The 16,863-nt window shown below is 40.9% G+C and overlaps 1 protein-coding gene across 1 annotated transcript in view; it reads left to right on the top strand.

The window, feature by feature from the left end:
- The window catches only part of EXOC4 (exocyst complex component 4), a 752,773-nt gene that overhangs the window by 671,445 nt on the left and 64,465 nt on the right, over window positions 1–16,863 (top strand). The window contains exon 15 of the mRNA XM_077770716.1: window positions 8,908–9,049. Within this exon, the coding sequence (XP_077626842.1) occupies window positions 8,908–9,049 (142 nt within the window). The remainder of the gene's footprint in view (window positions 1–8,907; window positions 9,050–16,863) is intronic.

Raw genomic sequence — 16,863 nt, 5'->3', positions numbered from 1 at the left:
GGTCAATATTTGGAATAGTTCTTCAGTTTCACTCCTAGCCTTTCTTACCTGGAAACAGAATAACAGTCCAAGCTAATAAGCTTTAATATTAGGTTGAAAGGCCTTGTGGAGATACAATGAAAAGAAAAAGATAGAGTTCTGTGATTTGTCCTTAACTTGAAGATTACATTCAACAGGCCTTATTGCCCCGTGTAAGGAAGAGCCATGGGCTGTGAGAGATGCTAGAAGTAAGTTGCTACTTTTGTTCTCACAGAGCTCACAAACTACCAGGAACTCTATAGGCAAATACAGCGTGAGGTGATCTATGCTAAGGCCGGAAGAGGAAGAAGGAGGCATGGTGTTCTGGAGTTCAAAGAATGGCCCCTAACTTTGTGGCAGGTTCTGGGTGAGGGGCCACATTCCGCATTTGGTCCTCACGGCAACTCTCCGGGGAGACGCATGAGGAAAATGCGGCTGGCGGTTGTTAAAAACTGTTGTTCTAGGGGTAATAAAAAGCGAGAGAATAAATTCTGTCCCTCTGGGAAGCAGGAGGAAAGAATATGGTTTCATAGAGATGAAAATTACTCTTAAGCAGCATCCTTAAAACTGAGCTCTTTATGAAAGTGTCCTCTTTGAGGTTTGTTTTATTTTCTTTTTGCCTTATAATAACACATTCTTAAATAAATGTTACTGAACATCTGTGTCGTTAGGCTGGGTGGTGAGTGGGACAAGCATGCCTTTTCTTCCTCAAAGCATTACTGTCTCTAGTTAGGCTGTGTAAGACATTTTGAAAGGGAGAGAGAGGGGCGACAGAGGAATGTTCCAAAGAACACGAAGCTGTGTTCCCCATAAGTCTATGACTAACGGGAAAAGGTGTAGCCCATCATCATTTAAATTACAAAGAGTAGCACGGAGTGGAAAGTACGTCTTTGCCTCCTGTACCCACTCGGAATACTTTTTTTTAGCCATAAACATATTCTCAATTAGGTGATTAGACTCTAGGAAAGAAAATATAAGTAGGACACATTCACTTTATGCTCCGGTTCCTCCATTCTTAATCTCTCTTTTCCTTCCTGGTAATGAATTTCTTCCATGTTTCCTCACCCCAATTAAAAAAAAAAAAAATAAGTCCCTTGCATTTGTCCTTCCCATCTAAGAGTAGACAAAAGAGAGCTTCCTTCCAGAAGCAGCAGTGAAAAGGTTTGGCATTCTTTTTTTTTTTTTTTTTAATTTTTTTAAATGTTTGTTTATTTTTGTAGGAGAGAGAGACAGAGCTTGAGTAGGGGAGGGTCAGAGAGAAAGGGAGACACAGAATCTGAAGTAGGCTCAGGCTCTGAGCTGTCAGCACAGAGCCCAGTATGCGGCTCAAACTCACAAACCGTGAGATCATGACCTCAGCCGAAGTCAGACGCTCAACCGACTGAGCACCCAGGCGCCCCGAAAAGGCTTGGCATTCTTGCCACATAGCTATTAGCTGTAAAAGAATTCATTTGGTTGGCTGTTAACATCTCTCAGAGTGGGCTGTATTTCCAGAGTTGGTTATACACATGTTGTTATAGACATTTGCATGGTCTAATCTGAATAATGTATATGTCCCTGTCCCTTGCCATTGGAATTCTACAGCCGAGGAACAATCTGAGTCAACATTTTGGTTTTCAAAATCAATTGAGTTTATTTGTTCAAACCTAAAATTTCTAGGGAAATCTGGGCTGAAAAGAACTAGTTATTATTTAGGGGCAGAAGAACCATTGTTCCAGAAACAGGAAGCAAAATGGAGAGAAGCTACCAAATATGATTCTTAGATAAGGCCTGTCCTTATACAAAAGTATAAGAACTTCGAACCAGGTTCTGGATTGTTCGGTGGGTGGCCAGGAGCAACAGAACAAATGATTTGATAACCATGGCAAAAGCTAGGACTGCTGGCCAGGAATAGCAAGGAGTTAAAAATGTGTTTCAGGAAAAAGAATGAATGATCAAAAAGAGTCACCGTGAAACGTTAGTTTGGAGTAATTGGCAGATAAGGAAAGGACATTGCTATGCTAAGAAAATTCAAATTAGATGCGAATAAGACAGTAGATCCTTCAGCTCGTGAAGATGGCTTCCAGAAGCCAGTAGGTTTCACAAACAGAGAAGTGATGTATTTAACAAACACTTAGACAGTGACTGCTGTGTACAAAACACTGGCGTAAGGTGTGATTAGCTTGTAGAGGCTTGCAAATAATTCGAGGGAATGAATAAGAAGTCGGGATGGTGGCACAGAAAAATTGAGAAGACTGAGGACAGAGCTAGCTCTCGGTGTCATTGACAGTTCCAGGTTGGAACCACAGCGTCATAATGTCTGACACCTTTAAATCCTACCCCAGGGTTAGGCTCCATCCCTCGGGCATTTAAGGAGAGGAAAGAGTTAGGTGGAGGGTCTTCTGTCACAGCCCCCTTAGACTCCGTAAGCCCCATGAGTCCTTAATGTCACAGCCCTAATCAGCATTCCTATTTTTATGTTTTAAAAATGTCAACCAGGTAACAACATCAAAGGATCTCAAAATCATTTACAGAACCTAATAACTCATTGCTCTAGGAGTGAGGAAGATGCTATTACCACAATTTTCTAAACAGGCAAACTGAAGATTGGAAATTGAGGAAATTTATCCCGGGTTCCAGCTGACATCCTTATGTGGTATCTGTCATCCCGCCGTACAAATAGCAAGTGGAGTCAGGAATAATGATTGTACCAAAATTTGATCCTCTAAAATGTTTTCCAGCCAGCAAATCTCATGGGATCGTTCTTTGTTGTCTTTTTACCATCTTCGAAAAAGTTTGAATTCACAAAGTTAACCTTTCTTTTCCTGCCGTGATAACCATCTTTCCTCGTTCAATTTATCACTTTCGCAACAGCTGATACCAGTCTAAGCGAATATTGTGGCAATTTTAGATAATATTGCAGATGCACAAGGGCACCCTCACATGAATCAATTAAAGAAGTCACAGTAAGTTGCCATTGAAAGTGTAGCCAGCTGCATCCTTGAAAACAGATGCTCTTCTGGGTCTGAATGAGTCCAATTTTGACTAATTTTAAGACTTAAACACATTTCAGTCTGGTTAATATTAGGATGTGGAACCACTTGAGACATCCTAATGTCCTAGGCTGATGGCTCCTCCATGACAGCATGTTGGCTTTCCTTGAAAGATACTGGTGATTTGATTGGTTATTTGATATGCCAGGGACCTTAAGTCAGTCAAAAAGAGAGGACCCCCAAGTCTTGGCTGCCACAAGGTGGGAATTAAAGTGACTTCTAAAGGCAACACAATTCATAAGCAAAGTGCTCGGGTGGAAGGGATTGACCAGAAAGCCTTTAGACTGTGCTTCTGCAAGATTTCCTGAATAGCCCAGGACACCAGCCATAATGAACTACTTCCCTATCCCCACTCGGCCCCCAAAATATACTCAAGAAACTAAGGAAAAAGTTATAATTGTAAGTGCCAAGCTCTGCCTTCTCTTTCCTGATTTTTATCAGTCTTTTATTATGTGAATTATTTGTCCCGTCATGTTGGTCAATTAAATCATTTGTTCTGTTTAATTAAAAAAGCATTGATTGAGCTCCTGTAATGCCTCCAGCAGATATTGATAGATATAGATATATAGATAATCTCTGCCCTGAAGGAGTTAATGATCTGCCGTCTGCTAGGGGGACGTACTGATAAACAGATAATGTCAGTGGAATATGATAACTGCTGTAACAGAATTGTGTGAAAAGCAAATCCCCAGAGGAGCCAGGGAGCCTTCCTGGAAAGTCAGGAAACACTTCCAGAGCCAGAAAGCATGAATAGTCTGGAAAGGAGATTAAGAACCATGGAAGGTATAGAATCCTGAAACAGTGAGATATGTTTCGAGAACTTGCTTTTAAAAGGCGTCAGGTTAAAGGGCCAGGGTGGGAAAGATAAACTGGAGAGGAAGGAGAAAATGGAGAAAGATGGAGAAAACTAAAGTGTTGGGCAGAAACCAAAAGCCATGGAAAGCCTTGCTTTAGGAGTTTGGACTTCGTCATATAAGCAATGGGAAGCACTGATGTTATTTTTGTAAGAAATTGACAAAGTCTAATTTGTGTTTTAGATAAATAACTCTGCTTCTCTAACTCCTATTTACTGAGCTAAATATGGAGGATGGAATCAAGATGGAGGCCAGGCATGAGGTCTACTATTGCAGTAGTTCCTGGAAGAGATGAAGCCTAACCCAATAAAGTCACGGCAGATCCAGAAGAGACAAAAGATATTAAGAGACATGAGAAAATGGAATTGGCAGAAATTAGCCTTTGTCGAGGAGAGTGAGGGAAAGGAGAGGCTCAAAAATCACTCCCAGGTTCGCAGCTGAGATTCCTAGATCGCCACATCACTGATGGAAAGGGAATTCAGGATAGAGAGTAGATACAGAAGATAGAGAATGAGCTTGGTTTTGGAACACATTGCATTTGAGATGCCTGCAGGATGTACAGGTAAAGCCACCCTGCACAGAGTTGATCACATGAAGTTTAAGAATCACCAGTATCTAGATAATAGCAAATGCTACGAAAATGGATGAGCCCACCCAGAGGGAACATACAGAATGATGAGTAAGGGAGACTGATAGAGAAAAAAAATCTTGGGAACACCAGCGCTCATGGGTGGGCTACAGAGAGAGGATCCAGGTAAAGAGATGATGAAAACGATGTCAGAGAAGTAAAAGGACATCCAGAGGATTAGGGTACCATCTAAGCCAAAAGAAAACAGAAATTTAAGAGGGAAATGGCCAGTCACGTTGAACATACCAGAGAGCCTTCCTGAAATTAGGACTGAAAAGCAGTCCTAATTAGGATTTGGCAATTAGGGTATCATTGGTGAGGATTAACAGAATAATGATTTAATAAAGAGGTGAAAGCAGGATTATGATACACGGAATGGTTAATAGAAGGCAAGACCACAGAGAAAACACGTGTTAATGATTCCTTTGAAGTCTCCGTGAGAATCTGAGGTCCTTAAGAGAAGGGTGAGGAAAGAATAGGAAGGACAAAGCAGCATTTTGGAAAGCTGCTGAAAAGGCGAAAGGAGCTAACTAAGCACTAGTGAAGGAAGCACAAGTGGCATGGAAGGCATTCTTGAGATGAAGATCCAGAAATTTTTTTGCAGCAACCATCCACACTTTTGTTTCCCAGTCAAAAGATGAGTTGCAGAATTAGTCCAGGATTAGATCAAGTTGCCACTGAAGAATCTATTTCAAGGTCATTGGGCAGGTGGTGACCCATAGCCTCCCCTAGCTACAAGCAAGGCTGGGAATGCAAGCATTCAGCTCTCTAGAGTCTCTAGCAGAGTGAGCAGGGGAGAATTGGAAATATGTGTCGGTCCACCTAACCAGCAGTGTCTGCGCTAGGGAGCAGCATCCTCATACAAACCAATCAATTAAGTACAGAAAGCCACAGTTACCGTTGCCACAATTAGTTATCTAGGAGTGTCACAGATGCCTGCTTTTATGCAACGGTTATAAGAGGAACAGAATATTACAGATGATCTGATGTGACCCATCCCTGGAATTAGCGAAACAGCTCAAAGTGTGTATCTTAATTAAATGAGCAAGTACTAATATTTTTTTCCTTCTGATTCACATATTTTATTTTTTTAATTTTTAATTTTAATTCCAATTTATTCACATACAGTGTTATATTACTTTCAGGTGTACAATATAGTGATTCAACACTTCTATACAACACCCTGTGCTCATCTCAACAAGTATACTTCCTAATCCCCATCTGCCATCCTCCCCCACCACCATGGTAACCATCAGTTCGTTCTCTATAGTTAAGAATCTCTTTCTTGGTTTGTCTCTCTCTCTCTCTTAATTCTTTTTTTTTTTTTACAAATAGTTTATTGTCAAATTAGTTTCCACATAACACTCAGTGCTCATCCCCACAAGTGTCCCCCTCCATGCCCATCCCCCCTTCCCCCCCACATCCATCAGTCCTCAGTTTTTGTCAGCATTCAAGAGTCTCTCATGGTTTGCCTCTCTCCCTTTCCCCCACCATTTCCGCCCTTCTTCTCCCCCTTGTTCCAAGTACTAATATTTTTAAAGTCCAGTATATGTGGGCTTTGCTGATACGAAGAGCAGTCCCTGAGATATATAACCACATCGCCTCTAAAAGGATGTGTCCATGTGTGTGTGTCCAGTAGCCTTCCATCCTGACTGTATCCCAAGGCAATTCCATCAGCATTGCTTTTTTGTAGATTTCCTTTGGACATTTAAGAGAGAGTTCATTGTTTTGTGTTGTATTTGTTTGCCACGCTCAGCATTTTTTGGCTCAGTATATTCCTTTCTGTTAAGAAAACTTTGCAAATTTCGGTGACCTCTTAGGAATTCAGAGGCCAGCTTTTCAATAGAACTCTGGGCATGATTTTTCATGTTGCTTTACTAGAATGTTATGTCTTTGTTGTAGATTACAGTCCAGTGAAATGTACAATGTGCTCCTTTCTTATACTACTTTTTGCCTCGCTCATTCCAAGTTTTATCTGGACTGTTTATCTTCCATTAACTTCCTCTACTTGGATTCTTCTTTTTTTAACTCAACTTTCTTGATGGAATTTGTCTAGAATGCGTTTGATGGAGTGTAGGAGATCAGTATAGCCCTGGACCTCAAGCCAGGCATCTGATTTCTTCAGGGTCTGATTTCTGCACCTTATCATTGGCACTTAGAGAGCTCTCAACCCACAGTTACTGTCATTCAGCAGTGGAGTCCAGGGCCTCAAAAGCCCTAACATGCTTTGAAGTATTAGATAAGTATTTCTGCTAGTTTGCTTTCATCCAGCCTGCCAAATGAAAACATTATGAAGGCAGTGATCTCACCTTGAAACCATGCACCGTGACCAACGTTAACCTTAGAGAGGCGGCACCGTGCCATATATCCACTCCTACAGAGCCAGTTAGTGAGCATCTTGAATGATGCCAAGACTGGCAGTAATTTTAAATCTACATCGCTGCATTTCCTTCTTCCTTCCAGATCCGTTCCCTTGGCCTGAATGTGTTTGTTTCTTGTTTAATCTTTGCCATGGTATTTTAATTTATTGAAGTCCAGTTCTCCAGAGGAGATCTTGGCCTTATGAAGCTGGACTGTCTCTCTGGGCCCTCCTCTGGGCTTAGCAAAGTCCAGAAACAGACGCAGCTGTGAAAGGCTGCGACTGTAGACACCACTGCAGCCCAATGTGGCTCTCTACCCTATAAGGTGAACCCCCTCCTGAGTTAGTCAGTGATACTTTGCCAAATCTTATGTGCCCTAAATCCCAGGAGCCTTTCTTCCCAAAGATACTGCATCCTCTGACAGAAAGAAGAATTTTCGGATGGAAAAGCAAAAAAATATTGATAATGGAATTTCAAGATGGGATTACCCTTTAAGTACCTTTTTGCTATAATTAAGCTTAAGATTCTTAACCTGGACAGATCACATGCCAATGGATAATGATAATTGCCTATTATTTATATAATATTAAAGGAGATTAATATGCTGTTATTCTATGTGTTTTACGTACATTGGCCCAAAACCCCATTTCATAGGTACTGTTATCTCCATTGGACCGTGAGAAACTGAGGCAGACATAATTTATTTAGCTCTCAGTCGCATAATAACTAAGTAGTAGAGACAGGATTCAAAGCCAGTCTTGGAAACTCTAGAGAACTAAGAACTCCTGAATGAAATTGGCAAATTAATTACTGTTGATCTTTGAGAAACTGTGGGGAACAGGATATGCGGCAGAAGTCTAGACACAAGTCTAGTAGTTCGCACTTTTGCTGCTAAATTTTATCAATTACCTGATAGAGATACAGAAGGTAGCTTTACCAAATTTTCCGCAAAGACCATTTGGGGCTTTTAACTCATTATAAGTTCTATACAAGTTAAAGTAGAATACAGCATACCCTGCCCACCCGCCCCCTCCCCCAAGAAGATTTCAGGCTAATGTACAAGAAGCATAGCATCTAGAACAAGGGAGTTGATTACTCTCTCTATAGAAAGGTCAGACCTACTATAGTATTTACTGTGCTTGGTCCTGAGGGCCACATTTCAAGGGATAGAACGTTTGGAATGTTTTTGTTGGCAGTTATGAGAATTGTAAAAAGATTCAATCTCATTATTTGAAGAATAGATGGAAAATTGGGGACAGCTCGCCTGGAAACTGGAAGACTTCAGGGAAGCAAAAAGAGGAGATAGCTTCAATATTTGAAGTACCAACACATATGACAATGATTACAAAGTTGGTAGAATCAGAGCCAGTGGTTAGAATTGAATGGCAACGGGGTGCTTGGGTGGCTCAGTTGGTTAAGCATCCAACTCTTGGTCTCAGCTCAGGTCATGATCTCAGAGTCATGATTTTGAGCCCCACATCAGGCTCTATACTGACAGCAGACAGCACAGAGCCTGCTTGGGATTCTCTTTTTCACTCGCCTGTATACACATGTGTGCATGTGTGTACTCTGTCTCTCAAAACAAGTAAACTTAAATTAATGGCAACAGATAATGGCTAGATATAGATGGTCACATCTTTCAGGGATGGAATAAGCTGCCTTAAAGGGTATTGAATTTTCTCTCATAAACATTGTGTGGGTAATGCAACCAGAAGCGCAACAGCCACTTGAAGGTGTACAAGTGACACAAGCAGAGACCGCATGGTTGGGCCAGATGATGATTAAAGTCACTTCCAACTCTGAGATTCTGTTCCATAATTCTATTAATTGATTGTAGACGATCGATGTTGAATCAAGTACAGAAATGGCCTTTTGTGTCTCAGACGTCTAGTGCTGCCAACACTAGCACCAGCCAAATTGGTAAAAACGTGATGAACAACAAAATAATATGTCGTTGCAGACAAATATATAGGCATCTAGTGCAGTGATTGGTGTTTCCTTCTCGCTTCTTTCAGTGCTGTCTCCTGCTCAAGAAAGCCATGTGAACGTGGATCCGCCTCCTGTGTCGGAACAGATCATGCAGACCCTGAGCGAACTTGCCAGATCTTTCCAGGACATGGCTGACCGTTGCTTGCTGGTCCTCCATCTGGAAGTCAGGTACGACACAGCCAGGCATGGGACTTGGCACCGTGAATGCACAGTGGGTCATAAATCACTTGCTTCCTTCTGGGGGCGTGTCTCCACAACTTTTGATTGTGATTATTAATGCTGTCCTTTTTTTCCTTTTTACACAAAACATGATTTTTAGCGTTGATCGGTCACTGTGAAAGTTTTTAAGCACGTGCTGTATCGTAAATTGGTGATTCAGAGCTTGCATGGCTTGTGACATCAGAATGATGCGTATTTGAATGTCTCTACCAGCTCGCTAGCCCATCTGAAGTCAGTTAATTACCTTTACTAATCTTGTTTTCTCATCTTAATGCAACAAGAATTCCTAACTTACAGACTTTATAAATGAAATAATAAATACTAAGTACAGTGCCAGCCACAAGTCAAGTGCTCACATGTGGTAAGTCTGCGATTATGGTAACTTTGTTGTAATCGAATATTTTACTGACATACTCTGCTAATCGGGAAGGGGGTATACGGATGCGAGAATCGTGTGCCCTTCCTACAAGAATTTAAAGCCCAAGAAGAGATTATGTTAAATAAAGGCCCAGGAAAATGGTTTCAAAGATGCTGTGTTCTCAGACTCTTGTTCCTTCCTCTGCAGTGTAGAACATTCTTAGCTTTGGTGGCCTCTCTTATCACAACTATGGAAATGGTAGAAAGAAAAGACTGCGAAGTTTTCAAGCATTTGCTCATTCAGTAAACATTTACGGAGTGCCGTCTTTGTGCTGGGCAGTGTTCTAGAACTTGGGATACGATAGTGAAAAAAAACACTCAAGGTTTCATCTCTTAGGGAGCTACGTTCTAATGGGGGGAAATGGCCGATGAGTGAACAAAAAGATAATTTCAGATAAATGCAACAAACAAAATAAAATAGCAAAATGGTATCGAGCAATTCTATCCAACAGAAATATATAGTGAGCTATATGTTCAAACCACATAGAAAATTAAAATTTTCTAATAGTCACATTTGAAATAGTAGAGGGAAACACAAATTATAATCTATTTTATCTAATCCAGTATATCAAAAATATTATTTCAGCTGTAACTAACCTAAAAATTATTGATGAGCTATTTTGCATTTATGTGCACTGTGTGTTTTAAATTTGCATATTTTACACATATAGCACAGTGACATTCAGACTGGTCACACTGCAAGTGCCTGATAGCCACACGTCGCTTGTGCCGTCATTCTGGACATTTAAGAGAGAAGCTGGGGTTGACTACAAAGGGGATTGACTTTTTCGTTTTTTAAATAGTGTGGTCAGAGAAAATGTGACCAGGTAACAAGAAGGAGCCATCAACACAAAGCCCTAGGAGAAAAGAATTTCAGACAGAGAGGGCCACACTCCAGGGTCCTGAGAAAATTGAGCTTGGCAGTGCTGAGGAATGGAGAGGGGTCCGGTATAAACCATAGCCCTGTGAACAAGGAGGTGAGCAGGAGTGGAAGGGCTACATAAAGAGGCGGGCTGGCGCCTGACCATGTGTGGTCACAAAGCCTGGAACGTTCTCGTGACCCTCAGACCAAGTGAGTAGTTCAGATTTTATTCTAAGTCCATTAAGAAGACATAGAAGGGTTTTAAACAAGGGAGAGGACTTCATTCATTCATTCACTCTTTCATTCATTTACATTTCTTTTTGTTTTGTTTTGTTTTTATTTCTTTATTTTGAGAGACAGAGACAGTGTGAGCAGGGGAGAGGCAGAGAGAGAGGGATTGAGAGAATCCCAAAGCAAGCTCTGGGCTGCCAGCTGTGGAGCCCAATGTTGGACTCGAACTCACAAACCGTGAGATCATGGACTGACCAGAAACCAAAAATCAGGCTCTTAACCAACTGAACCACCAACGCGCCCAACATTTACATGTTTAAAAGAGCACTTTAGCTGTTGTTTGGAAAAGGGATTATAGGAAGAAATGTGAATGGAAGCATAGTGACCATTGAGACCAGTTATGAGCACCAGAGCAACAGAGGTAGGGGTGTGAAAAGGGTTGATTTGAGATATATCCCAAAGGTAGAGCTGATGCAATGTGTTGATCAGTTGGACTGGGTGCAGGGGCTGGTGGGAGTGAAAGAGAGGAATCAAGAAAACCATCGGCTTTGGGGCAAGAGTAATTATGTGGAGACCAGGGCCGTTAACTAACTGAGATGAGAAAGTCTGAGGGAGGAGAAAGGTTGAGAGAAGGGTGGAAATCCCGACTTCCATCTTGGAGACGTTCAGTTTGAGATGCCTCCTAGACCTCTAGGTAGCAATGTCAAATAGTTAGATTCAGACTTTTGGAACTTCAGGATCAGAAAACTCAAGATCAGAGCGTGTATATACTTTACATCGGAGAGTGTAATACATTCTCTTCCATATTACCATGAGACATTATGACAGTGTATAGAGTATATTGCTTTTTCGTTTGGAGTCTTTACTAGATTAAGTTTTTAAAAATGTAAATAGGATTTTGGTTCACACGTTTGGACTCCAGTTAGAACTTGGATATCTTTCAGGTGTGCTCAGGCAAAGCCAAGTTGATAATGTATTGTGGATGTCATTTCTTTTGTGCGCCCTCGTGCTTTTTTCATTCTTCATTATTTTGTCCAAAGAGTTACGTCTTAATTGCTTGAGAGCACCTTGCGAGTGGAGTAAGCAGCATTGCAGATTTGAAGTGTTTTACCCAGCATGATTTCCATTCCTCTTTCTCCCATGCCATGTCCAGAAAGAAAGGCTCTTCCTCTATGTTTTCTGACTTGTTTTTATGATAGTTATTAGATTTGTTTTCTATTTATTTACAGGCTGATAGCGAAATAAATTGGGTGGTTTCTATGAATAGATAAATGCAGTAGACAAAAAAAAAAAATAACAAGAACATTCTGATGCCTCTGTTACCTGGGTTGCACAGAAAAGCGAGGGAACATCAAATTAATTACTATCGCAGCTCCAGGAATCTATGCTAGTGATCATGGAATACATTGTGTTCCACATTCAGAATTAGCTGCTTGTTGTACAGTTCATTCCAAGTAGGAGATCTTCAACACATTTGAGGAAGCCTTTTAAATCCTCAACCCCTAGTCTGTCCTTTTTATTTTTGTGCATCGTGACAGTACTATTCTTAGTGCTGAACATATTTTAGTGATTGTTTATCAAGTCTACAAGAAACCACTCAGTGCCATGGCGCCCACTGCTTTATCTCCTTCACGTTCATTTAAAAACAGAAAAAGGTCATTGTAAGAATGAATCACAAAAAAAGGACTGAGTTTCAGAGTCCTGGAGGCAGAACTCTTTTTCATTGGCATTCACTCAAAGCACTAAACGTGTTTGTTTTCTCAAAGTTAAACTTCTTCATCTTCTAACATGGTTTCAACATTCATGTTGCTTTCTTATGAATCTGCTCCAGATTGTCTTTGTCCCTTTTATTTTTTATTTATTTTTTTAATCTTTATTTATTTTTGAGAGAGAGACAGAGTGTGAGTAGGGAAGGAGCAGAGAGAGAGACACACACAGAATCCAAAGCAGACCCCAGGCCCTGAGCTGTCAGCACAGAGCCTGACACGGGGCTTGAACCCATGAACCACGAGACCATGACCTGAGCCAAAGTCGGACACTCAACTGACTGAGCCACCCAGGTGCCCCTATCTTTGTCCCTTTTAAAGTATGGTAGATGAGGGGCACCTGGGTGGCTCAGTCGGTTGAGTGTCCGACTTCGGCTCAGGTCATGATCTCACGGTTCATGGGTTCAGGCCTGTATCGGGCTCTGTGCTGACAGCTAGCTCAGAGCCTGGAGCCTGTTTCAGATTCTGTGTCTCCCTCTCTCTCTCAAACCTTCCCCTGTTCATGCTCGCTCGCTCTCTCGCTCTCTCTCGCTCTCTCTCTTTCTCTCTCAGAAATAAATAAAACATAAAAAAATTTTTAAAAAATAAAGTATGGTAGATGAAACGAGGCAGAAAGCTCCATGGATGGCACAGATAATGAATGTGGACACACTCCATTCATTCCTTGTCATAGTAACATGCTACATCTGTTTAGACAGTTGAAAATCCTATATGAATAAGCCACATCTCTAGCATATCAATACACTGCTGTATAATAACGCTAAAACAAGGACACTACCGAGCCCTCTGGGTATCCACAGCACGCGACTGTGGGAGAGACTCTTGACTCCCGGAAGGCAGGAATCCGGTGTGCCTTGTTCATTCCTGTGGCCCCAGAGCCTGGAACAGTCCTGCCACATAATAGGTGCTCGATAAAAAGTTGAATGCTTCTTGAGAATCAGCTCGTTTGAACTCAAGCCTTGACAAAATAGAAGTGCTATTTCTTCAACCAAAACCTGCTCCCCTTTAAAGAAAATGAGTTGGGTTGAAGACTCTGTTTTCACTCTCTGTTGTCTCAGACGTACAGAGATGCGTGGCCAGCCTCACCCTTGTCACCAGGATCTGCTAATGTTTGTTTTGTTCCCATTCCTGCCATACAAGAGAATCAGACCTTGTCATTCAGGAACCGGCAATGAAGAAGGGCCTGGTTAGGTACCATCTCTGGTACTTTTACCCCATAAGCCACTGAAATAAGATAGCGCCACAGATAGAATAGACCAAGAAATTAATAGGGAAGAAAATAATGGGAAATGCTAGCAAAAAGTCCCAAACAATTTCAAATGCTAAAAACGTGTCTTATTTACCAAAATACTTTTATATCTGTAGCCCATATTTTTCTGTCACGTCGTTAAAGCTCAAACCAGAAAATGTTCTCAAATCCAGTAGGTTCTGCATTTAAGGACTTGCCCAAAGAGCATTTGAAACTTTACCTGTGTCACCGTAGGTCACATTTAACCAACACTCAGCCCCTTGCCACAGTTTGAAGCCTAAGGCAGAGGACACCCCCAAGAGATGAAAGACATGGTGAGACCATTTAAAATTGTTACAGTTGTTTTGTTTTGGGGTTTTTTTTTCTATTTGAACTTTAGAAAGAAAATTAAGTTGCCATTTGAGTCCAAGATGCCAAGAATGTCACCTTTATCAGCGGGTCTCTCTCACCATCAGGAGGGTTCTAATGGGTTCAACAGCACCTGTCTGTCGCTGTTGGGATCCTAAGTGTGCACTTTCTGAAAATCAACCACCCTGCTGTGCAATCAGCAATATTTGCAGGAAACCTTAATGCCAAGGTCGTGTAAGGTCAGCAACAACATGCCAGAATCCAAAGAAAACACTTTTTGAATTTGACATTTGCCAGCGACTATTTTCTTTTTCACCTCTAATCATTCTGGGAGAGGAAGACAGTACCCTAAAGCAGTCTTATTTCCCTTCTCTGCCACTCACTTGAGGATCTCATAAGCAGTCACCTCCAATTCGGGAGACCGTCCTAACTGGTCTCTGTACTTTGAGCTGCTTCCATTCTTCATGCTCGGTCCACCCTTTATGCTGTGCTACAATGATCTTGCCAAAGCTCATCTCTGATTATAGCATTCCACCTCTTTAAGTCCTCCTAAGGCTCCTTGTAAGCCATTCTCAAATGAAGCCCAGAATCCTTAGATGGCCTCCAAAACTGATAATGACCTGGCCATCTCCCCAGCCTCACCTCATGCCTCTGTCTTCACATGTGACCTGTGCATCCCAAAAGGAACCACTTGTCATTCCTCAAAACCAGCCTTCACTCACCCCCTCATCCCTTTGTCCAGTGTCTTCCCATTGCTGGAGTTATGTCGTCTGTAATTTACTATAAAAATGCCTTAGCACTGATGACTTCATTTTATTTTCAGCTAAGAGCTACTCAGTTTAAATTTCAACCACAGTTGCCATCAATTTCCCTAGTCATGAATCCCACCCCAGATTGGTCAACTTTCATTCTATCAGTAAGGTCACCTTCCAGAAGGCGCTGCAACCAGTGCCGTTGCTGGTATCTTGATTAACACTGTACACCTTGCCAATTCACAGATGAATGCCAGTATAAATTTTCATTGGCAAAATTAGTCATTAGTTGATGCAGCTGTTAGATGATCACCCATAATGAAAATGAGCTGGTAGTCAAGATACTTAGATTCCCCTGCAGGAGCAGGTGATAAGAATATATCACAACCTCTACAAAATTGTAAAACCTAAAACTATAAAACTTCTAGAAGAAAACATAAGGAAAAAAATTCTGTGACTTTGTTTAGGCCAAGATTTATTACATAGGACCCCAAAAATGCCATCCATAAAAGGGAAAAAAACGATAAATTGAAGTTCATCAAAATTGAAAGCCATCCTTAAAAAGACATCACTAAGATGAAAAGACAAGCCAAAAAGTGAGATATTTGTAAAACGCATATCTAATAAAGGAGTTGTATCCAGAACACATAAAGAACACTTAAAACTTAATAAGAAAATAAACAACCCAATTGAAATATTGGGCAAGACTTATGACCACAAAGGTATGTGGGTGGCAGGTAAGCACATGAAAATATGCCCAACATCATTAGTCATTAGGAAAATGAAAATTTTAAATCACAATGACATATCACTATGCACATCTACTAGAATGACAAAAAAAATTTTTTTAACAAAGACTGAAGGCTTTATGCTAGGTGAAATAAATGTGACAAAGAAGAAAGACAAATTGCACTTATATACAGAATTTTTTTAAAAAAAGTCAAAGTCAGAGAAACAAAAGAGGAGAGTAGTGGCCGGGGTTGAAGGAAATAGAGGTTGGTAAAAGTGCAAACGTTCAGCTCTAAGATCTGAGGAAGGCCTGAGAATCTAATTTCAAACATGGCGACCATGGTTGACAGCGCTGTATTGTATAATTGAAATTGCTAAAAAGTAGAACTTAATGTTCTCATTTTTTAAAAAAAGAATAAATACGTGATGAACATATTCATTAACTGGATTAGGGGAAGCCTTCCCCAAGGAATGTATATATCAGATCACAATATGTACTTGCAATGTCTTACAATATTATAGATCAGTTATATCTCCCTAAAGCTAAAATCTTTTAAAAAAACTGATGGCAATAAGTGCTGGTGAAGATACAGAGCAACTAGAACTCTTGTATGTTGCTGGTGGGAAAGCCAAATGGCATAGCGCCTTTGGAAAATAGTGTGGCAGTTTCTTATAGAATTAAAATACACTTAACTATATGTCCCAGCAATTCCACTGCTAGTATTTACCCGTTGGAAATGAAAATGTGTATTTACCCAAAACCCTGTACGTGAAGCAGTTTTATGTATAATCACCCCAAAGTAGAAACAGTCCAGATGTCAACTGGTGAATGGTTACATTGTGGTATGTCCATATAGTGGAAATCTGCTCAGCAGTAGCAAGGAATGAACAACAAAATGGATAAATTACAGATGCTTCTGACAGAGCAAAAGAAGTCAAACTCCAGAAGCTACATACTCTATGATCCCATTTCTGTGGCGCTCTGGACAAGACAGAACTATAGGAAGGAAACATGGATAGGTCAGTGGTTGCCAGAGCCTTGGAGTGTGGGTAGGGGTTGACTGCAGAGGGGCTCGAGGGAATTCTAGGAGTGATGCTATTGTTCTATAACTTGACCATAGTGGCAATTATACAACTGTGTGGATCTGTCAAAACTGATAAAACTATACACTGAAAAGGGTGCTTTTTACTGTTTATAAATTACTTCTCAATACGCCTGACTATAAAAAGGAAAGATGATAGTCAAACCTAAAGGTACATCATTAGGGTTTAGGTCCAAGGCTTTTGGACCTTAGGAATATTTCCTATTACCCAATGCAGACTATAAGGGTAACAGAATTTTGTCTCTGAACCTTCCATGGCCCGATCAGACAGAGCACCTAAAACAATAATTAAGACTTCGTTGAGCT

The sequence above is a fragment of the Crocuta crocuta genome, unplaced genomic scaffold (assembly GCF_008692635.1).
Source record: "Crocuta crocuta isolate KB4526 unplaced genomic scaffold, BGI_CrCroc_1.0 scaffold266, whole genome shotgun sequence".
Lineage (NCBI taxonomy): Eukaryota > Metazoa > Chordata > Mammalia > Carnivora > Hyaenidae > Crocuta > Crocuta crocuta.
Note: the sequence above shows the minus strand (reverse complement) of the source record. Positions and strands in the feature narration are given on the sequence as shown.